Source organism: Cervus elaphus, chromosome 9 (assembly GCF_910594005.1).
Source record: "Cervus elaphus chromosome 9, mCerEla1.1, whole genome shotgun sequence".
Classification (NCBI taxonomy): domain Eukaryota; kingdom Metazoa; phylum Chordata; class Mammalia; order Artiodactyla; family Cervidae; genus Cervus; species Cervus elaphus.
Window position 1 is genome coordinate 17771463 of NC_057823.1, and position 26397 is coordinate 17797859.

Sequence of the window (26397 nt, forward strand, 5' to 3'; positions counted from 1 at the left end):
TCTCAGGGCTCATGTGAGAACCAGACCCATTGACCCTGGAAAGACACTTAACAAAGTGGCGTTTCCAGGGCTTCTCTGCTGCTGTATCTCGTGGACAGACACAGCTCTGTCTAGTGTTGGCTGACGCCTGAGCACTGACCATGGGGTGGGCCTTGTGCCCCTCACTTCTGACCCATTCCTCTCTCCCTTAGGAGGCTACTCATCACAGTCGAACTACAACTCCCCAGGGTCCGGCCAGAATTACAGCGGTCCTCCCAGCTCCTACCAGTCATCACAAGGGGGCTATGGCAGAAACGCAGACCACAGCATGAACTATCAATACAGATAAAGCCCCCAAGGGGGTGAAGATTTGTACCTTCTGCACTTACCCTCCCATTGTAAGATTCAGTTTTATGCATCACAGTTAACATGTCAGCCGGCCTTTCCAGGCCCCTCCGCCCTCCCCTGTCCACGTTGCCGTGTCGTGAGGTGCAGCTGGTCACCCCCGTGACCCGTCCTGTGACCCATATTTAGCCGTGTTTGGGACTCCGTGTCTTCAATGGTTTGTTAGTTGCCATTACAACTTTGTCTGAGTAGAGTTTTTTGAGTTCTTGCAGTTAAGTATCCCTCTGTCTATTTACGATTGGTGTTAGTGTTAACTCAGTTTGTCTTTAAATAGTCACGGAAGGGATACGTCATCTGTTAATGCTTTTGTGAAGTGAGTTAAACGAGCTTTCTGTATTTTAATGCTTTAGTGTTTCAGTTTTATAAGTGAAGATTTTATTTTAAAAACCAGTGGGAAAGAGTGGGGTTTCTTTTTTTTTTTTTTGGTATGTCTGCATCATTCAGGCAGTACATCTGAATTGAGCTGAATGTAGACAAATAAAGAAAAAACAAAACTGCGCCCGTCGTAGCCCTGGGTGTCTGGCCCACCCGCAGCAGGATGGGCAGGGTGCCGCCACCCTGTTCCCAGCGCAGGAAGGCAGTGTGTGGGGGCAGGGCAGCTCCTGGTCACCAGAGAGGTCCAGGGCCAGTGACCCAGTGTCCTGGGAGCTTGGAGACCCGGTGCTGCAACGGCTCCGTAACCTCCGTTCTCCCGACGGCCTGCAGGGCAGCTTCCGGAGGCCCACACTGCTGTTTAGGTTTTGCTCACACATAATTGGGCAGGGTTTATTTTCTACTCCATGAATTCTAATAGAGTTTTTAAGTGCAATTTCAAATTCACCGTGGAGTAAGGTGATTCCCGTACTTTGGTGCACATAGCTGACTTTGAAGAAGCCCAGCTGAATCTGGCTGAAGGTTCCCAAGATCTGGGGAATGCTGCCCCAGAACCATCCCTGCAAGCAGGGCACTTCGTGTCTCCAGCAGCCCCTGCCTGGGGTCTGTTCCACTGAGTACACTTTTGGGATGTCTTTCCATCTTGGGCATTTGCACGGTGTTTGGGAGACATTTGTCACCTAGGGGTTATCAATGTGCAGATGGAGGAGCGGCCACCCCCCTCCCCAAGCAGCCCTTCTCAACTCCGGCCCTGCCCCAGGGAGAGAGTGGTGGTACCTGCCTGTCTGGACGGAGCCCCTCGGTGAGGCCTGGGACTGCCTGTCTGCAGAAACCCATCTAGTCTTGCCTCTCCACTCTTAGACCGTGTACTGTGCAAGTTCTGAGCCCCAGGTGGCAGCCTGGCCTCCCACGCTTGGTTAACCTTGGCCATTGGAAGAAGTGTGAACCATTCTTGACGCAGAATCACTCAACTGAGGCAGAAACCATCCAGCATGCCTTCAGAGGATAAAGATTTGCCTCCTTGGGGAGGTGAAGGAAAGGTGATTGCACTAAATAAAAAAACATCATAAGAATTTTGTCAGCTGCCAGAGCAGAAGAGGCTCTGGATATCAAATGGTCCAGCTTGGGGAATGGGGCCTGAAGTGCCCTGGTATCCCTTCAGCATATGTGCTAGTGGAGATCGATTCAGGGGCTCCACCGAGAGAGACCCACACGAGACCCCTGGGATCCTGTGCTTGAGATGATAAAGATGTGGGCAGAAGCTGTGTCACTCAGAAGTCCGTGGCGAGGAACACTCCTGTACCACCTGCCACATGACTTTAGCTCTGGACCTGCATTCTCCACACAGGTTTCACCGTGGGTTTCCCAACAGCATCCGCCGCCACCGTTCACGTTTCTGGATGCTGACACCACAAGGGACACCATCTCAAGATCAAAGAAGGCAGCGGAGGAAGATGTCCCTGTGGTGACACGTCTTCAGGGACTTGGGACTTGCTGCCATGGCCCTCTCGGGGGAAGGCTGGGGCCCAGGTGGCTTATCTTTGATGGAGGCCTGACCAAGTCCCTCCCACAGTCAGGACAAGTTTATTGGGAAGAAGCAGGATTGCCGTCTTGCCGCCTCCAGCTCCTGGTTGCTCCAGGCATCCCTTGGCTTGTGACAGCATCATGCCGGTCTCCGCCTGTGTCTTCACATGAACTTTTCCTGTGAGTCTTTGCGTAAGGACACCAGTCACTGGATTTGGGCGCACCCTGGTCTAGGATGCATTCTTGCCATGATCCTTTTTGAAAAAAAACCTAAAAAGATGTGTTCCCAGGTAAAGTTAGGTTCACAGGTATTGGTGGTTAGGAATTGGACAGACCTATTTGGGGAAACACTTCAACCCAGTACAAGGCTGGGTAAAGGTTCTACCCTCCATTGGTGCCACAGCCCTGGAAGCTCTTCAGCCACAGTTAGGATTACTGTAGTCAGGTGTGGGCAGCACAGAGCCAACAGCATCTTTTCAGCAAGGTGAGTACCTGTCTGAGGAGCCCACTTGTGATCACAGATCCCTCATCACCCTGACTCTGCTCAGGGACCTTGGTGGCGGTGATGCAGCTGACCATGGACAGTATCCCAGCCCTTGGGACCTACCACCGCAGGAAGCTGGATTCAGCAAGCTGTGGCTACACCTTAGCATGGAAAAGGCCTTGCTGCTCACACCTCACCTCTTCAGAGCTGATCCAGGCTTTCCCAGGCCTGTTGCCCTCTAAGCCTTGGAGGCCAGTGTGGAGGAGGTGGTCTCCAGCTCCTCCTCAGCCATGGCCATTGTGGGCAACAGCTGGCTTATGGAGAGACACGTTGGCCCACGTCTCGCTGGAGGGTGGTGTCGTGTCCTTGAGCCACCAGCAGACAGCACCAGGAGCCTCAGCACAAGGACCGATCGGTGGCCCACACCCTTAGCGAGTTGATCAGGACAGGGTGCTTGGTGGATAGGCCATGGGGGTCAGTGACCTGGGACCGGACACCACCCTGAAGGGTGCTTTTGGAGGGAAGGTAGGAAGGGAGAAAGTATTATGACTTAGCGCCTCATGGTGGAAAGAGATGATGTCACAGGGAACGACAGGGCCTTGCCAGGAATTTGAACTGGTCACAGGGTGTAAGTACTGGGGACTAGTGACCTCTGACGAAAGAGGGCCTTTAGTAGCAATGGTGGAGACAAAAATCAGGGACATACACCTCTCTAGATTTGCAGTCACCGGGGCCCTGGTTGTGCCTAGGTGCAGTCTGAGCTGCCCAACTACCCTCTACCCTAACAGGGAAACATTCATTTGTTCTGTCTGACCATTAGCCCGTTCTGGTGTAGTCAGCTGAGTTGTCCAGCCTCAGGATTCAGTGTCCAGGTGTGAGCCTTATGGGGCTCTTCCTTCTCTTCACAGGCCTGTTCTAAAACCTCTGGACACAATTTTGGGCAGCAATGCAGCACGCATTTTTGGCTGAAATGCTCATTCTAACCCACTCCAGAATAAATGAAAATTTACTGTGCTCATTTGTTTCATTCACATAACGTATTTTTTGGGTATTGTATGTTTCAGCCGTGTACTCAGCGCTGGGAATATGGCAGTGAACCTGGTCCTAGCCCTCAAGGAGCTTCCAGGCACCAAGAGGGCCCCTCCCAGCTTGGGTGGAGTGTTAGGGGAAGGCATTCTATGTCTCGAGTGAGACAATATGGTTGAGTGGGACCAAAAGGTGTGTTGAGGATTAGCCAAGGGACTGACATGCTCAGAAAATTCTGGCAGGTGTGAATGTAATTCAAGGAGCTATACTCGGATGAGTGAGCATTGTGTTCATGAAAAGGGAGAAGTGTGACTTGATGTAAGCCTGGAGCCATCCAGTGCAGGGGCTTGACTGGCAAGCAGAGGAGTTCTCAACTTCATCCTGAGGACGACGGAGAGCCGTGGAAAGATTCTGAGCTAGAAAGAACGTGCTCCAGAGCAATTCTTTCGGATACTGGGCAAAGAACCTGTGGTAGAGGTGAAAACAGACTGAGAGACTGACAAAAAGGTCCGTTCTGCAACAACTGAGCTGAGGTTCAGAGTGATTCTGTGGCAAAAGTCCCCTGGACTTTGCGAGGGACCACCTTCCAGACCCAAGAGGGGTTAAAACTGCATATCCTAAACAGCTGACTGGGACAAAGAGGGATGCATTATCTTGGGCCAAGATAAGGAGACGGGTCCAGGCTCACTATTCTGTTCTACTGTGGGGGAGACAGGCTGGAATGTTTAGGCAGTGGCCATAGAGGTCATTCCACACAGGTCAGAAGTCCTAGTCCATGGCCTTTCTGGTGTTTCCCAAAAAGCTGGCCTGGCACCCAGGCTGTGGGGGCTGAGACTAGTACACAAGGACTGCTCCCAACCCTGTCTGAATGAATCAGAGAAAACATCGTCCAGGCTCCTGGGACAATCAACCCGATCCCAAGGCTGCAAGGACTTCTATTACAACGTCAGAGGTACCCCTAACTCCGCTCCAGAGCAAACCCAACTCCTGCCGTTCTGCATCTGAGAACCGTAGTAGCTACCCCGTAAGGAGAACCCCCTACTTCCAGTTTTTGGGGCTCTTCTGCACAGTTGCGTCGACCCCATGGAGGGAAGGGTTGGGAGATTCACTGAGACTTTCAACCTGGGAAAGTACACTGGCTTCACTTGGGTGCAGAAACCATCCAAGGATCGGTTTTTCCAAATTACCCTTTCGAAAATGACCTCTTTCAAGCTCTTGAGCAATGACCGCCTCTTGAGCAAGTCCAACAGGGCCAATCAACAATCCCCGCTCCGCCTAGAGGCTTTCCACAGGCTCTGCCTCTCAACGTCGTGCGGTGCGTCATCGCTCCGACGCTCCCAATTGGACAGTTCCTCAAGCTCCTACCTATTGTGTGAGCCCTTTGTGCGCGGCGCGCGGCTTTTAATAGGCCGCTTCTTCAGGCTCCGCCCCCAGGTCTGCAGCTTCCCTGGCCTCCGGGGGTGGGGGGGGGGGGGGAGGAGTGCGTGGCGCTGTCCGGAGTGCTGAAGTCGCGCACCCTGCGCCGGACGGCCTTGTGGCGCCCCCACCAGGCCTCCCTGCTGAACAGCGCTGAAATCTGAAAGCAGGTGCCACTGAGCCTCGGCTGCAACCTACCTCCAGCCCCCGATTTTACCTCTGGGGATAGGAAAACCTCTTTAAACGCTCCGTTAAGAAACCGCCACGCTCCTATCTAGCTCAGAGGAATCCCAAAGTCCCCGCTGCTAACCAGGGGTCTCGCGCGATCTCCACCTTCTGCGCCTTCCCTCACTCCCTGCAGCCACATTGCTCTCCCCGCTGCACCGCAAGTGATCCAGGTACATTCCTACCTCAGCAGAGAATTTGCTCTCATGGTTCCCACTGCCTAAAATGATCTCTCAGATCTCATTTGAGTTCCTCTTCATTTCCTTCAGGCCTTGACTCAAAGCTCACCTTATTGAGGATGATCTAGACCACTCTACTTAAAATAGTCACCTCCCAACTCCTCTCCTGCCCTCATTATTCCCCCAACACTCTTCACTACCTGAGACTGATATGTTCTACAAATTTTTCTTGTTCATACTTCCAGGGCATGGATTTTTGTCTGCTTGTTTGCTGCTATGTTACCAGCAGTGAGAACAGTGCCTGACACAGAGTTGGTGCTCCCTAATATCCATTGCATGTATATTCACGTGTGTGTTTTGGCATTTACTGTTTACCTTCATCATGATCCTCTGCCCCATTTTAAAGATGAAGAAACTGAGGTAGAGTGCCCATGATTTGACCAAAGTCACCTGGTTTCTGAGGGGCAGAGCCTGAATCCCCTTTTCTGGTTCTTCTGGCTGTAACCCTTTTGTCTCTGCCCTTTGCTAAAATCCCTAATACTGCCTTATTCAGGAAAAGAAGATGTATAAGAGGGTGGCTTCATGGGGCTCAGCCAGAGCTAGATTTCCTTCTTTTGAAAAAACTTTCCTTATTTGGCTGTGCTGGGTCTTCACTGCTGCTTGGGGTTTTCTCTGGGGCTACTCTCTAGTTGTGGTGTTTGGGCTTCTCACTACAGTGGCTTCTATTGTTGCAGAGCTTGGACTCGGACACACAGCTTCAGTAGTTGCAGTTCCTGGGCTCTAGAGCACAGGCTCAGTAGTTGTGGCACATGGGCTTAGTTGCTCCGCAACTAAGATCTTCCCAGATCAGGGATCAAACCCATGTCTCCCGTATTGGCAGGTGGATTCCTTGCCACCAGGGTAGCCCCAAAACTAGATTTCAATTCCTGTTCCTTGATTACTACTCATGTGACCAGGAGTGAGTTAGAAAATATCTCTGCCTCAGTGACTTTATTCATAAAATGGAGATAATAGTACCTGCCTTGTTATACTGTGAGAGTCAAATGAGGCAATGACAGCATATGGCTTAGCAGACACCTGACACACACTGGCACTTGCTCTGTTAGTGCTGGCAATGTTGGTTCTTAAACATCACCATCATATTATTATCTGGCAGAATTAAAAATAAATACTAAAAACTAGGAGATTGAGGCTAGAAAGTCTATAGGAAGACTGTTTCAAGAAGGTGGGAGTGAAGAATAGATGCCAAACCTCACTGGGAATAAGACAAATGCACATTAAAAATGGCACGGAGTTACCAGAGTTCTCCTTTTAATGACGCAGGTGAGGAGAGAGGTTGGAGAGATTGTGCTTCTGTCAGTATAGTTGCCACAAACCCTATAGAGGGCATTTGCTAGGATCTCATTATAGTCTTTGACCTAGTCATCCAGCTGCTAGAAAATTTTCCTGAAGATATACTTGTTGCCCTGTGAAATGGTTTAAGTACAAGATTATTCATTGCAGCCTTGTTTGTAGAAGCAAAAAATTTTACTCACAACCCAAGTGAAAAACAACCTGATAAGCAAGAGGTGGACTATCCATACTCTGGGATACTGGGCAACTTTTAAAAAAATGTAAGAATGGAAATTCCCAGTCAGTCCAATGGTTAGGACTCCGTGCTTTCACTCTGAGGGCCCGGGTTCAATCTCTGGCCAGGAAACTAACATCCCCTCCAAATTTTTGCTCAGTTCAGTTCAGTTGCTCAGTTGTGTCCAACTCTGTGACCCCCATGGACTGGAGCACGCCAGGTCTCCCTGTCCGTCACCAACTCCCGGAGTTTACTCAAACTCATGTCCATTGAGTCGGTGATGCCATCCAACCATCTCATCCTCTGTCATCCCCTTCTCCTCCTGCCTTCAGTCTTTCCCAGCATCAGGGTCTTTTCAAATGAGTCAGCTCTTCGCATCAGGTGGCCAAAGTATCGGAGTTTTTTTTCAATGAATAAATTTTAAAAAGAACAAGGAGACTATGTACTGACATGAAATAGCCTCCAAGGTGTTCACAAAAAGTGAAGTGCACTCCCTACAGTAACTAGCAAGCCTGCTTTTGTGAACAAAGGGATATATGTAAATAAGTATGTAATAATATTTGTTTCTCTTTGCATGAAAAAAAAACCAAACACTAGAAGGACAAAATAATCTGATAAAACATGTTACTAGGAAAGGCTGAACTGGAAAGTGGGTGGATGTGTTGGAAAGTCTGTGGGGGATGAGGTGGGACTGAGTTTCTTCACCTTTTGTTTTTTGAGTTTTTTAATACACTTGGATATGTGGAATATTAAAAATGCAGAAGTATATAAAATACAAAAGTGCAGTTCAATGAATACTCTTGTATTTACAATCTCCAAAGATCACTATTTTGTATTTTTGTTCCATATGGAGATTTTATATATAAGTGCTCAGCTCAGCTGTGTTGAATCTGCTACCAAATTATCTGAGTAATGAAAGATGTCAAGACCAATACAGTATACTAATGCATATATATGGAATTTAGAAGGATGGTAACGATAACCCTATATGCAAAACAGAAAAAGAGACACAGATGTACAGAGCAGACTTTTGGACTCTGTGGGAGAAGGCGAGGGTGGGATGTTTTGAGAGAACAGCATCGAAACATGTATATTATCAAGGGTGAAACAGATCACCAGCCCAGGTTGGATGCATGAGACAAGTGCTCAGGGCTGGTGCACTGGGAAGACCCAGAGGGATTGGGCGGGGAGGGAGGGGGAGGGGGGATCGGGATGGGGAACACATGTAAATCCATGGCTGATTCATGTCAATGTATGGCAAAAACCACTACAATATTGTAAAGTAATTAGCCTCCAACTAATAAAAATAAATGGAAAATAATAATAAAAAAAGAAAGATGTCAGTAAATGTCTTAAACATCTGAAAAGGCATTCAACCTCAGTAGCAATCATGGAATGTAAATAAAAGCCAATGGAGAGACCATTTCACAGGCACCTTATTGCAAAATTGAACAGTTCTATAAACATGGTTGGCAATTTGATCTCTGGTTCTTTGCCTTTTCTAAAACCATCTTGAACATCTGGAAGCTCACGGTTCATGTATTGTTGAAGCCTGGCTTGGAGAATTTTGAGCATTACTTTACTAGCATGTGAGATAAGTGCAATTGTGTGGTAGTTTGAGCATTCTTTGGCATGGCATTTCTTTGGGACTGAAATGAAAACTGACCTTTTCCAGTCCTGTGGCCGCTGCTGAATTTTCCAAATTTGCTGGAATATTGAGTGCAGCACTTTCACAGCATCATCTTTTATGATTTGAAATAGCCCAACTGGAATTCCATCACCTCCACTAGTTTTGTTCATAGTTATGCTTCCTAAGGCCCACCTGACTTCACATTCCAGGATGTCTGGCTCTAGATGAGTGATCAGACCATCGTGATTATCTGAGTCATGAAGATATTTTTTCTACAGTTCTTCTGTGTATTCTTGCCACCTCTTCTTAATATCTTCTGCTTCTGTCACATCCAAAAAATTTGTCCTTTATTGAGCCCATCTTTGCATGAAATATTCCCTTGGTATCTCTAGTTTTATTGAAGAGATCTCTAGTCTTTCCCATTCTATTGTTTTCCTCTATTTCTTTGCACTGATCACTGAGGAAGGCTTTCTTATCTCTCCTTGCTATTCTTTGGAACTCTGCATTCAAATGGGTATATCTTTCCTTTTCTCCTTTGCTTTTCACTTCTCTTCTTTTCACAGCTATTTGTAAAGCCTTCTCAGGCAGCCATTTTGCTATTTTGCATTTCTTTTTCTTAGGGATGGTCTTGATTCCTGTCTCCTGTACAATGTCATGAACCTCCGTCCATAGTTCATCAGGCATTCTATCAGATTTAGTCCCTTAAATCTATTTCTCACTTCCACTGTATAATTGTAAGGGATTTGAACTTCCAGATGTTCAAGCTGGTTTGAGAAAAAGCAGAGGAACCAGAGATCAAATTGCCAACATCTGCTGGATCATCGAAAAAGCAAGAGAGTTCCAGAAAAACATCTATTTCTGCTTTATTGACTACGCCAAAGCCTTCGACTGTGTGGATCACAATAAACTGTGGAAAATTCTGAAAAACATGGGAACAACAGACCACCTAACCTGCCTCTTGAGAAACCTGTATGCAGGTCAGGAAGCAACAGTTAGAACTGGACATGGAACAACAGACTGGTTCTAAATAGGGAAAGGAGTACGTGAAGGCTGTATATTGTCACCCTGCTTATTTAACTTATATGCAGAGTACATCATGAGAAATGCTGGGCTGGATGAAGCACAAGCCGGAATCAAGATTGCCAGGAGAAATATCAAAAACCTCAGATATGCAGATGACACCACCCTTATGGCAGAAAGTGAAGAGGAACTAAAGAGCCTCTTGACAAAAGTGAAAGAGGAGAGTGAAAAAGTTGGCTTAAAGCTCAACATTCAGAAAACTAAGATCATGGCATCTGGTCCCATCACTTCATGGCAAATAGATGGGGAAACACTGGCAGATTTTATTTTTTTGGGCTCCAAAATCACCGCAGATGGTGACTGCAGCCATGAAATTAAAAGACGCTTACTCCTTGGAAGGAAAGTTATGACCAACCTAGATAACATTGAAAAGCAGAGACATTACTTTGCCAACAAAGGTCCGTCTAGTCAAGGCTATGGTTTTTCCAGTGGTCATGTATGGATGTGAGAGTTGGACTATAAAGAAAGCTGAGTGCCGAAGAATTGATGCTTTTGAACTGTGCTGTTGGAGAAGACTCTTGAAAGTCCCTTGGACTGCAAGGAGATCCAACTAGTCCATCCTAAAGGAGATCAGTCCTGGGTGTTCATTGGAAGGACTGATGCTGAAGCTGAAACTCCAATACTTTGGCCACCTGATGTGAAGAGCTGACTCATTTGAAAAGATCCTGATGCTGGGAAAGATTGAAGGCAGGAGGAGAAGGGGACAAATGTAGTATAATATGATTTTATTAGTAGAATAGACAGTAGAATTTCTCCCAGACCTCCTTGGTGCTACTGAGTTCTGGAAAAACTATTATGAAACTTATACTGGAGTGAGTTGTTAAGAGTTTTGAAATATTAGACAATTCCATGGGTCAGTGATCCATGACTAGTGGAAAAGGATAATTCAGAAACATCATCAGTCTAGTATGAAAGATTCCAGAAGATTAAAAAAAAAATTATTAGTATACTGAGATGAAATCAACTCCAAACAAAACAACTGCAGAAATAAAGTACATATTTTCTTTTATCATGCTGTAAAATATGTCTGTAAGTATACATAAGAATGAATACTAAACATCACTTAATATTAAGAGGTTAAAAAACATTAAGAGGTTAGCACTATTACATGGGACAGGCATGGGAAAGATAATTCACAGTATACATTTTATCCATATTTTTTGAATTATGTATTATCTATTTTAAACACTTAAATAAAAAAACTTAAATCTACTTTAAATAAAATGGAATCATAAGTCAAGTTTATTAAATTCTCGGCTCATTGGAAAAGACCCTGATGCTGGGAAAGATTGAGAACAGGAGGAGAAGGGGAGAACAAAGGATGAGATGGTTGGATGGGGAAGGAAGTAGATTCCATGTAACACAACTAAGAATTTGTATGCCATAACTTAGGCTCCTGCATGCTGCAACAAAGACTGAAGACCCTGCATGCTGCAACTAAGTCGCAGTGTAGCGAAATAAATAGATCAATGTTTGAAAAAAAAAAAAGTGGGCATTGTCAATGTACTGCTGCTGCTGCTGCTAAGTCAAGTCAGTCGTGTCCGACTCTGTGCGACCCCATAGACGGCAGCCCACCAGGCTCCCCCATCCCTGGGATTCTCCAGGCAAGAACACTGGAGTGGGTTGCCATTTCCTTCTCCAATACATGAAAGGAAAAGTGAAAGTGAAGTCACTCAGTCGTGTCCGACTCTTAGCAATCCCACGGACTGCAGCCTACCAGGCTCCTCCATCCATGGGATTTTCCAGGCGAGAGTACTAGAGTGGGTTGCCTTTGGTACAGAAGTCTTTAAACGCATTATATGACTTACAGGCTATGTGATATACACTCATGGGTGATGGAAGGTTCTTTTTAAATTTTTTTTTGCTTATCTAGCTGTGGGTTCTTAGTAGCAGCAGGTGGGATCTTTTTAATTGAGGCTTGCTGGTTCTAGTTCCCTGACCAAGGAGGGAACCCACGCCTCCTGCATTGGGAGTCTGGAAGTCTTAACCACTGGACCACCGCAGAAGTCCCTGGAAGGTTCTTAAGATTGGGGAAGTCATCCCTGGGGGCTCAGTGGTAAAGAATCTTCCTGTTAATGCAGGAGATACCGGTTTGATCCCTGATCCAGGAGGATCCCACATGCCACGGAGCAAAAAAGCCCATGGGCCACAACTATTGAGCCTGTGCTCTAGAGCCCTAAAGCTGCAACTACTAAAGTTTGTGCACCCTAGAGCCTGTGCTCTGCAAGAGAAGCCACCCCCATGAGAAGCCAGCACACCACAACTAGAGAGTGGCCTGAGCAGCAGTGAAAACCCAGGGCAGCCATAAATAAATAAAATTATTTTTTAAAAAGATTGGGGGATTTCCCTGGTGGTACACTGGATAAGAACCTGCCAACGCAGGGGACACGGGCCCAATCCAAAGTCCAGGAAGATTCCACATGCCGCGGAACAACTATGCCCATGTGCCACAATTACTGAAGCCCAAGCACCTAGAGCCCCATGCTCTGCAACAAGAAAAGCCACCAAATGAGAAGCCTGAGCACCAGAATGAAGGGCAGCCCCTGCTTGTTGAAACTAGAGAAAGCCCGAGCACAGCAACGAAAACCCGGTGCAGCCACAAATAAAAATTAGAAAAGAAATTATTAAAAAAAGATTGGGAAGGTCAAGAGGAATGGGGCAGTGAGAATATAACCCAGTCATGGGTGTATCAGATGAATGTTGCTGACAATGGCGATAGCAAATGCAAAGGCCCTAAGGTGGGCTTTATTGGTGGATGTTTTCCAGACGTAGCCTAAGTGAGGACTCCACCACACTGCGAAACCCGAAGCATTAACCCAAGGCTTCTAGATCAGCGTCTTGCTGAGGTGAGTCCAGTTTAGGCCAGTGGTCCTGAAAGGAAGGCTTCTAGGGCAAACGCGCCCTCTGCTGGCAAGAATAGATATCAGCTCCATTTCCAATCCTAAGATTAATAAAATATGTATGAGAGTTGGATAGGACTGAGCCACAAACACTTATTGGACTTCCCTGGCTCAGCCAGTAAACAATCTGCTTGCAACGCAGGAGACCCAGGTTTGATTCCTGGGTTGGGCAGATTCACTGGAAAAAGGAATGGCTACCCACTCCAGTATTCTTGCCTGGAGAATTCCATGGACAGAGGAACCTGGTGGGCCACAGTCCACGGGAGATCGCAGAGTTAGACAGCACTGAACGACTAACACTTTCACTTTCACATTGCTGTTATTATTAGTGAAACACAGCCAGTGCTTAATAAATTCATGACCCATCCTCTCTCACCCATGTGCGACATGGAGGCTGGCACTAGTGGGGATGTATCTATAGATACAAGCTGAATGAATGGTCGAACAGTCTCCCCATCTGTAAATCTGTCTTCTTTCATTGCATAAACTGATGCTTATTGAGTATGTACTACGTGCTATGTCCTGTTCTAAGCCCTTGGAGCAAGGCAATAATCAAGATAGACAAAACAGAGAATCCCCTGGTTGTCCAGTGGTTAGGACTCTGACCAGGATTGAGTCCTGGTTGGGGAACTAGGATCCCGCAAACTGTGAGGCGCGACCAGAAAAAGACAAAAGACTACGTAAGGCACGGTGTAAAAATCTATAAACTTAGATCTTGTCATTCAACATTCAAGACATCCTTATGTCTAGGTAACAGAATTCGTGCCATTTGATGAAGGATACAATCAGACCGTAGAGAGGCTCTGACCGCGAGGAAGTGGCAGGAATGGGCCTCCAAGCCAAGAAAATTTTAACACTTTGCGGCAGTGCGCCGCCTGTGGGAACAAACTGGGTATCCAGCGGAGAGAAGCGGGACGGCGTCCGTTTCCATGGTTCATCTGACGCTGTCCCCAAGCTTCCGCCCTCATCGCGCGTCACGTGACCTCAGCCAACATGGCGCCGCCCAGGATGTTCCACTGCTCACGTGGTTAAGGCAGGCAAGATGGCGGCAGCCGCCAGCCAGACTTCCCTGGAGTCGGCCCCGCGGATCATGCGATTGGTGGCCGAGTGTAGCCGCTCCAGGGCCCGAGCCGGGGAGCTGCGGCTGCCACACGGACCGGTGGCTACTCCGGTGTTCATGCCAGTGGGCACGCAGGCCACTATGAAGGGCATCACGGCCGAGCAACTGGACGCGCTGGGCTGCCGCATCTGCCTGGGCAACACCTACCATCTGGGTCTGAGGCCGGTGGGTGGGCTACGCCCCAGCGGGGCGGCGGCGGCAGAGCGTGGAGGAGTCCAGGAGATTCCCTAGACCTGAGCACGCCTCCCAAAGTCTATCGACAAACGCGTATCGAGGGTCCCGGGTGGCCCAGGCCTTGTGCTGGGCGTGAGGGACCAGCGAGGATGGAAGCTGGCCAACCTTGTCGCCCCTAACATTTGAACCCAGGGTTGCACTCACCCCTAATCTGACCCTTTCTTCCGCCAAACCAGGGCCCAGAGCTGATCCAGAAGGCCCAAGGTCTCCACGGCTTTATGAATTGGCCCCACAATCTGCTGACGGTAAGGTGGGGTCGAGGCTGGGGTTCTACAGCATTCCTTGAGGGTAGATATTCCCCATCCAGTACCTGACAGCCCTGCGGTGGGATCTCCCTCAGGACAGCGGCGGCTTCCAGATGGTGTCCCTGGTGTCCCTGTCCGAAGTGACGGAGGAGGGCGTCCGCTTCCGTTCCCCTTATGACGGTGATGAGACCCTTCTGAGCCCAGAGAGGTCCGTGGAGATCCAGAACGCGCTAGGTGAGTGGATCCTGGGGAGTCTCTCCTTCCCCTGGTGGAGGTGAAATGGGCCTGCCCCTTTGGTGATGCTGGCTTTGGGCAAGTCGCTCACCCTCAGTTTAATCATCCTGAATGGGGATCGTTTACAAAGATAATGATGTAATTTCGGTAACTCTCTTACCACAGTGCCTGACTTATAGTAGCTTTTAGTGTTACCTTTATTGCTGTTGTTTCTCTTTGTTATTGTTGTTCACTTGCTCAGTCGTTTGCAACTGTGCAACCTCATGGACTGCAACACACCAGGCTTCCCTCTCCTTCACTATCTCCCAGAGTTTGCTCAAACTCAAGTCCACTGAGTTGATGCCATCCAACAGTCTCATCCTCTGTCACCCTCTCCTCCTCCTGCTTTCAATCTTTCCCAGCATAAGGGTTTTTTCCAGTGAGTCAACTCTTCCCATCAGGTGGCCAAAGTATTGGAGCTTCAGCTTCAGCATTGGTCCTTCCAGTGAACAACATTCAGGGTTGATTTCCTTTAGGATTGAGTGATTTGATCTCCTTGCAGTCTGAGGGACTCTCAAGAGTCTTCTCCAGCACCACAGTTTGAAGGCATCAATTCTTCGGCACTCAGCCTTCTTTATGATCCAACTCTCAATATCCATACTTGACTACTGGAAAAACCATAGCTTTGACTATGTGGGACTTTGTCGGTTGTTTCTCTCAGATAGTAAATTAGCTGGGCAAAGATATGTTGAAATAATGGGGGTGACAAGGAGTGTATCTGGGAGGCTTTAGACGCCTACCATTGCCATCAATAACCTACATTTTTTGATATAGACAATTAGCATTTCTCAATCTAAAGTGCTATGAAAACAGGTTCAAAACATTCCATCTTCCAAGCAGATTGATGCTTTTAGACCCCCCTCTATCCAGATATTCCATGGTTTCTGCTCATAGCTATGGGCCTGGGTTCTGGTACCATACTATCTATGGAACTTGCAGTCCAAAAAGGAGACAAGGAATGATGAAAATGTCTTTTTTTTTTTAAATGTCTTAATTAGAAAGACAGAGGGCCTTTCAATCTTTGTTTGGGCATATGCGATCTTTTTTTTTTTTTTTTTTCAGTTGTGACATCCGTAATATTTAGTTATGGCGGGTGAACTCTTAGTTGCAGCATGTGGGATCTAGTTCCCTGATCAGGGATGAAACTCTTGCCCCCTGTATTAGGAGCATGGTGTCCTAGCCACTGGGCCACCAAGGGAAGTCCCTCTTTCTTCATTTATTAGCCAGATTACTTCTGTAAAGAGAAAAGTTTCTCACCTACTCCTGGGAGACCACATATGAATAATTTCAGTCATGTAGGAAGAGTAGGATTCATTCTTTCCCCTCTTACTAGTTTTCATGGGTTGATTACTTAGCATCCTCTCTTGATGACAAACTAATGTTTAGTTTTTAAGGATTGCCCTGAACTCATGCTTTTAAATGTATTTGATACATCTCACTGCACTGCAGTTAAAATCCTTGTTGCTTCTCTCATCGCCCCATCTTTGGCTAGCATGGTTCACTGTGCTTTTTTCCTATAGTGACACATTGTAGCAGTATTTCTTTGAGCTTTTCTGATCTATAAATCCACAGTTTCTAATCTGAAATTCTTGGGGCCAGATAGGTATCAGAATTCCTACATTTTAGAGAGATAATAGAGGGTATATACCATTCATTACATAGTACCTCAGTGAGGCCTGGGGCAGTACCCTGTGGTACATTACACTTCATTTTTTTTTTCTAATTAAAAAATTGTAATAAAATGCACATAACATAAATTTACCATCTTTACCCTTCAGTGTCCAGTTCATTGGTGTTAAGTACATTCACCTTGTTGTCTAACCATCCCCACCATCCATCTTCAGAACTTTTTCATCTTCCCACAGTGAAACTCTTGTCCCCATGGAATACTCACTCCCCATTCTCCTTCCTCCAGTCCCTGGTACCTACCATTCCACTATATGAATTTGACTCCTCTAGGAGCCTTGTATAAATGGAAATATACAGTATTTGTCTTTTTGTGATTGGCTTATTTCACTTGGCATGATGTCCTCAAGGTTCATCCATATTACATCGTGTGGCAGAATTTCCCTTTTAGGGCTCCGTAATATTCCATGGGAGTGTCTCTGTGCCATTTTGTTCATCTGTTCAACTGTTGATGGACACTTGGGTTGCTTTCAGCCTTTAACTCGGGTGAATATTGCTATTGTGAACCTGGCTGTGCAAATATTTCTGAGATCCTGCTTTCAGTCCTTTTGGGTATATACCCAGGAGTGGAATTGCTGGATCATATGGTATATACGCTTTACATTTATTGCATTAACGCTTACGAATCTTCATGGTAAATTGGGTTGTTTAAAAGATGACAACTAAAAAAAAAAAAAAATTACAAAAAAAAAAAGATGACAACTGTGTCAAGTTTTGCTACCACATGGGTATCCCATTAACACAAGAAAAATCCTTTGATTTTTGAGATGTTTCTGGGTTTTGGAATTGTGGGAAAGAACCTTAATTTGACCCCTATTGAAGGACGCTTAGACTCCCGACACACTAGGAGGAATTACTTGGTACACACATCGTTTTATTCTTTTTTTTTTTTTTTCCTGTAATTTATTTTCTTTATTTTTGGCTATGTTGGGTCTTCGTTGCTGCAAAGGCTTTTCTCTAGTTATTGGGAGCAGAGGGCCCTCCCTAATTGCGGTTCACTAGCTTCTCATTGCAGTGGCTTCTTTTGTTGCGGACAGTGGCCTCCAGAGTGCAGGCTTCAGTAGTTGCAGCACATGGGAGCAGCAGTTGCGACTTTCTGGCTCTGAAAGCCAGAAGCACAGGCTCAGTAGTTGTGGTACATGGGCTTAGTTGCTCCCCAGCATGTAGAATCTTCCCAGACCAGGGATCGAACTTCTATCTCCTGCATTGGCAGGCGGATTCTTTACCCCTGAGCCACCTGGGAAGCTTCTTGTTTTGTTTTTAAAGGATAAATTTGCAGAGGTGGGAATTTTTTTGTTGTTTTTTGTTTTTGGCCACACCGTGGGGCTTGTGAGATCTAAATTCCCCGACCAGGAATCAAACCTGAGGCCATGGCAGTGAAAGCACGGAGTTCTAACCCTGGACCACCAGGGAATTCCCCAGTTGGGATTTTATTCTGTATCCAGGGCAGGGTTTTAGTTGACAGGTGGCAAAATCAGATGTGGATTTTGTTTTTAAAATTTTATTTATTTGGCTACGTCAAGTCTTAGTTTTAGCAGGCACAGTCTTTGTTGCATCATGTGGGACTTTGCATTGTGGTTCACTAAGTCTCTAGTTGTGGAGCATGGGCTTAGTTGCCCCAAGGCATATGGGATCTTAGTTCCCTGACCAGGGATCAAACCCTCATTCCCTGCTTTGCAAGGCCGATTCTTAACCACTGGACCACCAGGGAAGTTCCCAGGTGTGCATTTGTTTTTTTAACATTTTTGTTTATTTTATTTTTGGCTGCACTGGGTCTTCATCACTGGGCAGGTTTTTCATCTGTGAGCTGGCTTTTCACCGCGGTGGCTTCTCTTGTTGCGGAGCACAGGCTCTGGGGTTCTTAGGCTCCAGGGCAAGGGCTCAGCAGTTGTGACACATGGGCTTACTTGCTCCATGGCATGTGTGGTCTTCCCGGACCAGGGATTGAACCCATGTCTCCTGCATTGGCTCGGCAGGCGGATTCTTCATCACTGAGCCATCAAGGAAGCACCTCCCGTACCCCCCACCCCAGATGTGCATTTCTTTGGCTGCTATATAAACAGATTGGGGTGGTTAAGTGGGAGTCAGCAAGACCTGGAGAGGGACTTGTGGGGTCCTGCTCGTCCTCAGCGTGGGGGCTTTCCCAGTAACTGTGGTCCTATCTCTCCAGGCTCGGACATCATTATGCAGCTGGATGATGTGGTCAGCAGTACTGTGACGGGGCCCCGTGTGGAAGAGGCCATGTACAGGTATGTGTGTGTACAGGGGTGTGTATGTGGGTGTGTTTGGAGGGGGAGGGCCTCCTGGTCCTGCAGCCTATTCTCCCTGCCCCTCACCAGGTCTCTAGGGTTCACGACCAGGGTCCTCTTGCAGATCAATCCGCTGGCTGGACCGTTGCATAGCAGCCCATCGGCGTCCAGACAAGCAGAACCTCTTTGCCATCATCCAGGGGGGGCTGGACGCGGATCTCCGAGCCACTTGCCTTGAAGGTAAAGCCATGTGCCAACAGGACCAGGGCTTTCCTATCACAGAGAGCCCCACATGGGCCTGGCATGCTTAGAGAGTGTTGTTTTTGTTTTTGTTTTAATTTTGATTGCACCCCGGGACTTGTGGGATCTTAGTTCCCTGACCAGGGATCGAACCCTGGCCCTTGGCAGTGAGAGCTCAGAGTCCTAAGCACTGGACTGCCAGGAAATTCCCGAGAGTGGTTGTTACTAGGCGAAAGAGCGTTCTAGGTACAAGGAATGGCTGAAGCAAAGGCCTGAACATCATGTAATAGAGAGTGTTAGGAGAATAATAATCATTAAAAAAAAAAAAAATCATTTCAATAGCTATCAATCTCCCAGGTGGCACAGTGGTAAAGAACTCACCTGCTAATGCAGGAGACATGAGAGACACAGATTCAATCCCTGCATTGGGAGGATCCCCTGGAGGAGTCCATGGCAACCCACTCCAGTATTCTTTCCTGGAGAATCCCATGGACAGAGAAGCCTGGTGGGCTACAGTCCATAGGGTCGCACAGATTCAGACATGACTGAAGCGACTTAGCACACAGAACACATCAGTTTCCAGGTGTTCACCAGGCGTTCTGCCAAATGCTCTTCATGGATTGTTCGGTGGAGTTTTCATAAAGATCCTGTAATGTGGGAACTTGAAGATTCCCAAGGTTACAGAAGGAGAAACTGAGGCACAGAGCTGTTAGGTTCCCGTACTCTCAGCCACACAGCTTGGACGTTTCAGAGCTGGGGTTTGTGCCCAGACTTAGGGCTCTGCAACCTACAGCATTAACTCATACATTGTGCTGCTCTGGCCCTGGGCAGTAGGTCAGGGGCAAAGGGTTGGGCCCAAGGCACTGTGCTGACAGTAGGGGCCTGGGACACCACACTGAGGTGCTGGGGAGCCGTGGAGGGCTGTTGAGTTGGGAGAAAAACCCCAGTGGGGTGGGAAGCATAAGGTCCAAGGGGAAGCTGGAGTAGTTGCCAGGGGGGCGGGGTGGGCGACAGAGGGCTTGACTAAGGCTGTGGCCATGGAGACGAAGGGGAGGCAGAGATGGGGGCCAGAGGCAGTGAGGTGTCATAGGCAGGACTCTACATTCCGGAGTCCACGGAACTGGATCCAACCCCTTGATCTGTTGCCTCATGACTATGTACCCTTGGGCTAGTGGCTTGACCTCTCTGAGCCTCACTTTCTTCCTCTGTAAAAATGGAAACCCATTCCCAATGGCAAGGGGTCAAAGTGAGGAATAAAGGGGAAATTTTGTTCAAGGTGTCCCGCCTGTACCTGGCATCACTGTGTACTCTTATGAAGATTGTATTTTTTTTTTTTTTAATTTAATTTTTTGGCTGCGCCATGTGGTATGTGGGATCTTAGTTCCCCAACCAGGGATCAAACCTGTGCTCCCTGCATAGGAAGCACAGAGTCTTAACCACTGGACCTCCAAGGAAGTCCCAGTTTGCCCACCTCTCATATCCAAAACCTGCAGGGATTTGCAATTCATTTGGTGGCAAGACCAGACCTCTTGACCCCAGTTATTAGGAGTCTGTACACATTTTGCTGTCGAAACATTACAGCATTCGATGAAAGGCAGTTATTCCTCATGTAGGATGTGCACGGTTGTAAAATCTGGAAAACTCTGAAACATATCTGGCTTCATCTTGGGTTTTGGCTGGGGCAGCGTGGGCCCTGGGCCTCTCCTGAGGAGAGACTGAGATGTCGCAGGCATTCTGTAGACAGTAGCTGACATCACCAGCAGCCCCAGGACACACAGACACATACACACACCCCTACTCTTTCCTGGGGGTGAAGAGGAGGAGGCTGAGGCCTGATCACCCCTGCTTCTTTCTGCCTGATCACCCCTGCCCTTGCTCCTCCACCTCCAGAGATGACCAAGCGAGATGTGCCAGGCTTCGCCATCGGGGGCCTGAGCGGGGGTGAGAGCAAGGGCGAGTTCTGGAGGATGGTGGCGCTGAGCACGTCGCGGCTGCCTAAGGACAAGCCCCGCTACCTGATGGGCGTCGGGTACGTGGAGGAGAGGGGAGATGCCGCCCCCCGACCCGCCTGTGGGGAGTGAATTCCTGGGAACCCCTGCCCCTGGGTGTCGGGGACCGGGGAAGGACACAGCCCTGTCTGGGAGGGAACTTCGCCCTCTGCTGGGGGTGAGGGTGCCCATGTTGGGGGGGGGGGGTCCCTGGGTGTGTGATCAGGGCTTGAGGTTCTCTGCTACCCACCCCACCCCCCAGCTATGCCACCGATCTGGTGGTCTGCGTGGCTCTCGGATGCGATATGTTTGACTGTGTCTTCCCTACACGGACAGCGGTGAGGCCCTGGGCAGAAATGGGGAGGGATTCGGGGGCGGGGCGGAGGTAGAGGTGAGGCCAGGCAGAGGCAAACCTGATTGACCCCCCTCCCCCTCTCCCTCCCGCCCCTGCCCCCAGCGCTTCGGTTCTGCCCTAGTGCCCACGGGGAACCTGCAACTGAAGAAGAAGCAGTATGAGAAGGACTTCCGCCCCATAGACCCAGAGTGTGACTGTCCCACCTGCCAGAAGTAGGAGAGGATGGAGGATGGAGCCGGGGGAGGCGGGGGCGGGGGCAGGGGCAGGCGTGGGGGCGGGGCGGGGGCGGGGCAGGGGCAGGTGTGGGGGCGGGGCGGGGCGGGGCGGGGGCAGGCGTGGGGGCGGGGCAGGGGTGGGTAGGACCTGGCCCCACTGAGCGCCCCCTGCCGGCCACCTCCTGTCCGCAGGCACAGCCGGGCCTTCCTGCACTCCCTGCTCCATAGTGACAACACCGCGGCCCTGCATCACCTCACTGTTCACAACATCGCCTATCAGGTGGGCCTGTGGCTGGGAGGAGCAAGACCAGGGGCATTGGGTCGGGGCGGGCGGTCTCCTGGTGGCTGGTGGCTGATGGCTGACCTGCCTCCCGCCTTGCTCCCACCCTGCAGCTGCGGCTGATGAGCGCCGTGCGAGCCAGCATTGTGGAGAAACGCTTTCCGGACTTCGTGAGGGACTTCATGAGCACTATGTATGGGGACCCCACCCTCTGTCCCACCTGGGCCACTGAAGCCCTGGCCTCTGTGGGGATCACACTGGGTTGACCTTGCTTGGGGGTAGGGAGGGGAAAGGAGGGGATGGAATATATTGAAGGACTTTTCCTTTTTTTTTTTTAAATTATAACATAGAATATGTCTGTGTCTTCTTGGGGAAGTGGCCTGTCTAAGTCTCCTTTCTGGTCTGAGTGTCACTGGGGCCCGTCAACTAAAAAAAAGATGCAAAAGGTGAGAGTTGCGAGTTAACCTTTCTTTGGGTCAAAATGAGGACTGCAGCCCAGGAGACAGAACCTCAGATAGCGCTGCGAGACTGCTCCAAAGAGGCAGTGTAGGGGGAGGTCAGTATATGTGATTTTGGTGAAGGAGGAGTTCAAGGCATTCAGGCACTGATTTTACGAAAGGTTTTCTGCAAAATGAGGAGCTGATGTCACCATGAAGGGATTTAGTGCTTTTCCAGATCTGAAGAGGTGCAAGGATTGGCATCATGAAATCAGTTCCTGAAAATATCTGACTAGCCAAAGACCTGTTCCGTGTTTCCCTGGAGCACAGAGTGCCTCATTCTCCGCCCTGAAGGGAGTTCAGGGCAGGTCAAAGGTCAGCAGCTGCAACAGCACAGGATCAGTCTCCACAGAGGCAGATGGCAGATGTCCTTGGCAAGTGACAGTTACAGGGCCCCATCATGGTAACAGATTCGACCATACTTGGGGAGGCACTTCATGACCATTTCGTCCCACACTACTAGGAATGCTCTCTGGAGAAGATTTTATTGATGAGCCACTCAGCATGCCATTACTGGACTAGGTCCTAATAGTCAAAGATCTCTGTATAGCTGTCTTCTAGTTATGGTCCAGGAACATATTCCTTCTTACTGCATCTTCCCATAACTAGAGTTACACTATTCTAATAGTTGATCGTGTACAGAACTGTATGTTTCATCAACTGCTGCAAGTCATCTAGTCGTCATTATTTTCACTGGAGGCTCAGTTACATATTTGATCATTGAAAGAAACAACAATTTTGTAAAACTGGCAGATACAAATAACAAAGCCGGCAGCATTGGGCTTCCCTGGTGGCTCAGTGGGTAAAGAATCCGCCTGCAGTGTGGGAAACCTGGGTTTGATCCCTGGGTTGGGAAGATCCCCTTCTGGAGGGCATGGCAAGCCACTCCAGTATTCTTGCTGGAGAATTCCATGGACAGAGGAGCCTGGCAGGCTGCAGTCCAGGGGGTCACAAAGAGTCACGACTGAGCTACTAAGCATAGCTAGCAGTATTATCAAAGTCATGAGAGAATTAAGGGCCTGACTTCCTGCACACCCTGAACTTCCATTAGGTGCAACCCAGTATATTCTTGGGCTTTTCCAGTGGCTCAGCGGGTAAAGAATACACCTGCAGTGCAAGAGACGGAAGAGACCCAGGTTCGATCCCTAGGTCAGGAAGATCCGCTGGAGAAGGAAATGGCAAGCCACTCCAGTATTTCTGCCTGAAAAATCCCACGGACAGAAGAGTCTGGTGGTTTATATCCATGGAGTCACAGAGTCAGACACAACTGAGCAACGAAGCACAGTATATTCTTAGGTCATTTTACTTAGTCTGTTCTGTACCCATCTTTATTATTTCTAGGTAAATGACATATTTGCACCGTCCTTAAGATTCTCGGCCCAATTTCCTAGTGTTGCTAGGCTGATTAGTCTGAATTTAAGAATATAATTTACTTGTTCCTAAGATAAAGGGAGACCTTAATACTTAAATGACCCCAGCCTGGTGTTAATGATATAGATCCATCCCATTATGGGAGTTTTCCTGTAAAGATGAGATGTTACAGTTTTTGATTGAGACTCAGGTTTTCATTCTGATAGAGTTTGAGTGTGCCTAAAAGAAAATTTAAATCTATGGCCAGAGCAAGTATTATTAATTGACCAGGTGAGAGGATCCCATCTAGTAGTAATACCATGAGTAGAAAGAACAGGACTGAACTCTCCTGAAATAAATTTCCTAAGGTCTATCTATTCAGAGGCTTGGAGGGGAGAAATCCACTAAGGTAATCCAGAAATACTAGACACAGGTAATTGGCCACAAACCCAACAATTCGATTGATTTTTAAAACTAGCACAGGATCCTATTCATGAGAAAAAACATTTTATTTATATGCAAAAGTCCAAGAAGTCAAGAAAACACTATAAATGAGCATACAAATCAGGTCTAGCATCTTGGGCAAGGTGTCTGCTTCTGATGTTGCCTTCTCATCCTGGTGGAGTGGACCAAAGGACCTTTTTATCCTCTGATAAAAGGTCCTTCCACTCACGTTGGAGACAGTCCCTTAAGTGATGTCTTTTTCCAGTCTTGGTTGCAGGTCATGAGGCATCTGATCTTCATCCAAAGATTACTGAAATCAGCTTCAGAAACAAACTTAGAGTGTCCTTTAATAATTCAATTATTTTACATTAATACAGCATAACACAAAGAACTATCCAGGAGATGAGTCTTAGTAGATACAGGCCTCCAGTAACAAAACTAGGATTTAACATTCATTGAACCATCTTTTTCTCCCTAAGAATACCCTCATTTTTACCAAATATAACCAAATTAAGACTAGTTTGTGAAAAAAGTCTGATTTCAATAAACTTTTCCTGATGATTTATATAAACATAATTAATGATAGACTTTTTTGTGTTTTCCTTGCTGAAACTTATAAAATGAGTCTTGGGCTGAACTTTATTTATTTATTTATTTTTTTAGTCTTGGGCTGAACTTTTAAAAAAACCTCTCAGGGCTAGGAAAGTCAAGCCAAAGGCTTGTCACAGATTTCACCTAACAGGTTTAGGGGATTTCCTCCCTTCTCAAAGTCTCCAAAATTCCTTGAGATTTCTATACTTGTTAGTGATGTAGCCATTCTAACTTACCTGATAAAGCTAACTGGAAACCTAAGAGTTTCCAATCTCTGGAGGGGTCAGATAGAAAGGTAAATGTTTCAATTTTGCTTACATAAGTCATAATTAGTTTGAGGGGGAGATTTTCCTTACACCTGGAAAACAGATTCAAACCAGTCATTTTTCAGATAGACACTATAAAAGTTACAAGCATATTCATGAGCTCATTCAGTCCTTTTGTTAATCTTTGTGAAGCCATCAGGTTTCCCATTAGAATCCTTTAATTTCTTACCCAGTTCAGCATTATGGTTTGAAAGTCAGAAACTTGTATTTATCCAAAGAGGATGCAGTTTTGCAAAAAACATCAGAATAAAACCGTAACTGTCAAAAAGAAAAAAAAAAAACCGTAACTGTCTATAATGGTGAAAGACTTAATAAGGCATGCTTAAAATCTATAATGAAGTTGACAAAGAAACTTGGTTATGGCTGTGACCAACACTTCAAGATAGTAACTAGAATCATGACTGATAACATTCTACCGGGACATATCAGAATTTTACGCACTCCATATAATTTATAAGTTATCTATAATAGTAGCATTTACCATACTATATAACCTGAGGAGATTGATTACTCAATTGATTACTTCCCATGCACTTCAACATACCAGATAAGCCTAATTAGTTTAATACCTCCCTTTGGAATGTTTCAGGGGGCTCTCTGAAGCATGCCAAAGTTACCTAGAAATTAAAATAATTTTAATTAAAATTTGATATATTTGGGAAGCTAGTCAAAAAGTTTTAAAACACTTGGTTAAATGTCACCATGAGACAATACTTATTCCTTAACCAAAGTAACCGGAGATCTCGAAAGCAAATAAAAATCACTTGAAGGCAAAGAAATTCATAAACTCTGTTATCAAAAATGTCACTTCAAGAAAACTTTTCTCTGAACAGAAAGAAAAAGTTAAATCCAAGTCTTTAGTATACTCCCAATAAGAGTCATTTTCCCAACTAAATTCAATCTAGTCTTAGGAAATCCTGATCATGTATAACTCTTTTCAGTATTTTTTTATTCCTCACACCTTCATTTACTGAAAACAAATATCTTAGTTTCCTTAAAGTTTTTTTTCCACTTTGAGTTACTTTTCTTGTGGGCAAATTTGTAACAGGTAGAATAAGGTATTATTTGACCTCCAGTAAACCTAGGTACAACAGGAATATTATACTTAACACTGATAACTCTAGACATGTCTATATTAATCAAAGCAACAAACTTAAGCCATCTTCAGTAGCAAATATCAACTCAGTACTTGATGATTTCCCAGATCATGGATCCTAAAATTTATCTTGTTCAATTTTCTGTAGATTTAATTTGTAAGTACTTACTTTCAAGTCAGTTAAAATGGTTCATTTACAAGTGAACTTTTACATAAAGACAAGCAAAAATCTAAGTCTTTTCTTCTTGAATTCAAAAGGCTTTTCCCCTGCTCCCCACTTTCTTTTTTTTCCTTCCCTGAGGGCCCGGGCAAAGGGGAGAGAAATACCATTGCTTTTATTTATTTACTTTTGGCTCTGCTGGGTCTTCACTGCTATGTGAGGGCTTTCTCTAGTTGCAGCAAGTAGGGGCTACTCTTCACT

The 26397-nt window shown here is 46.9% G+C and overlaps 2 protein-coding genes across 4 annotated transcripts in view; both read left to right on the forward strand.

Moving 5' to 3' along the window:
• Window positions 1–3781, forward strand: part of ILF3 (interleukin enhancer binding factor 3) — a 30294-nt gene extending 26513 nt beyond the window's left edge. For all 3 annotated transcript variants that reach the window (XM_043911506.1, XM_043911505.1, XM_043911507.1), the window contains exon 20: window positions 192–3781. In XM_043911506.1, the coding sequence (XP_043767441.1) occupies window positions 192–328 (137 nt within the window). In that variant the 3' untranslated portion in view covers window positions 329–3781. The remainder of the gene's footprint in view (window positions 1–191) is intronic.
• A 9982-nt stretch (window positions 3782–13763) lies between these two features.
• Window positions 13764–22122, forward strand: QTRT1 (queuine tRNA-ribosyltransferase catalytic subunit 1). The gene is made up of 10 exons (XM_043911512.1): window positions 13764–14072; window positions 14318–14386; window positions 14482–14620; window positions 18516–18594; window positions 18719–18834; window positions 20725–20863; window positions 21085–21160; window positions 21280–21389; window positions 21585–21672; window positions 21786–22122. Exons 1-10 carry the CDS (start codon window positions 13830–13832, stop codon window positions 21936–21938), a joined length of 1212 nt encoding a protein of 403 aa, XP_043767447.1. The 5' UTR covers window positions 13764–13829; the 3' UTR covers window positions 21939–22122.
• The last annotated feature ends 4275 nt before the right edge of the window (window positions 22123–26397 follow it).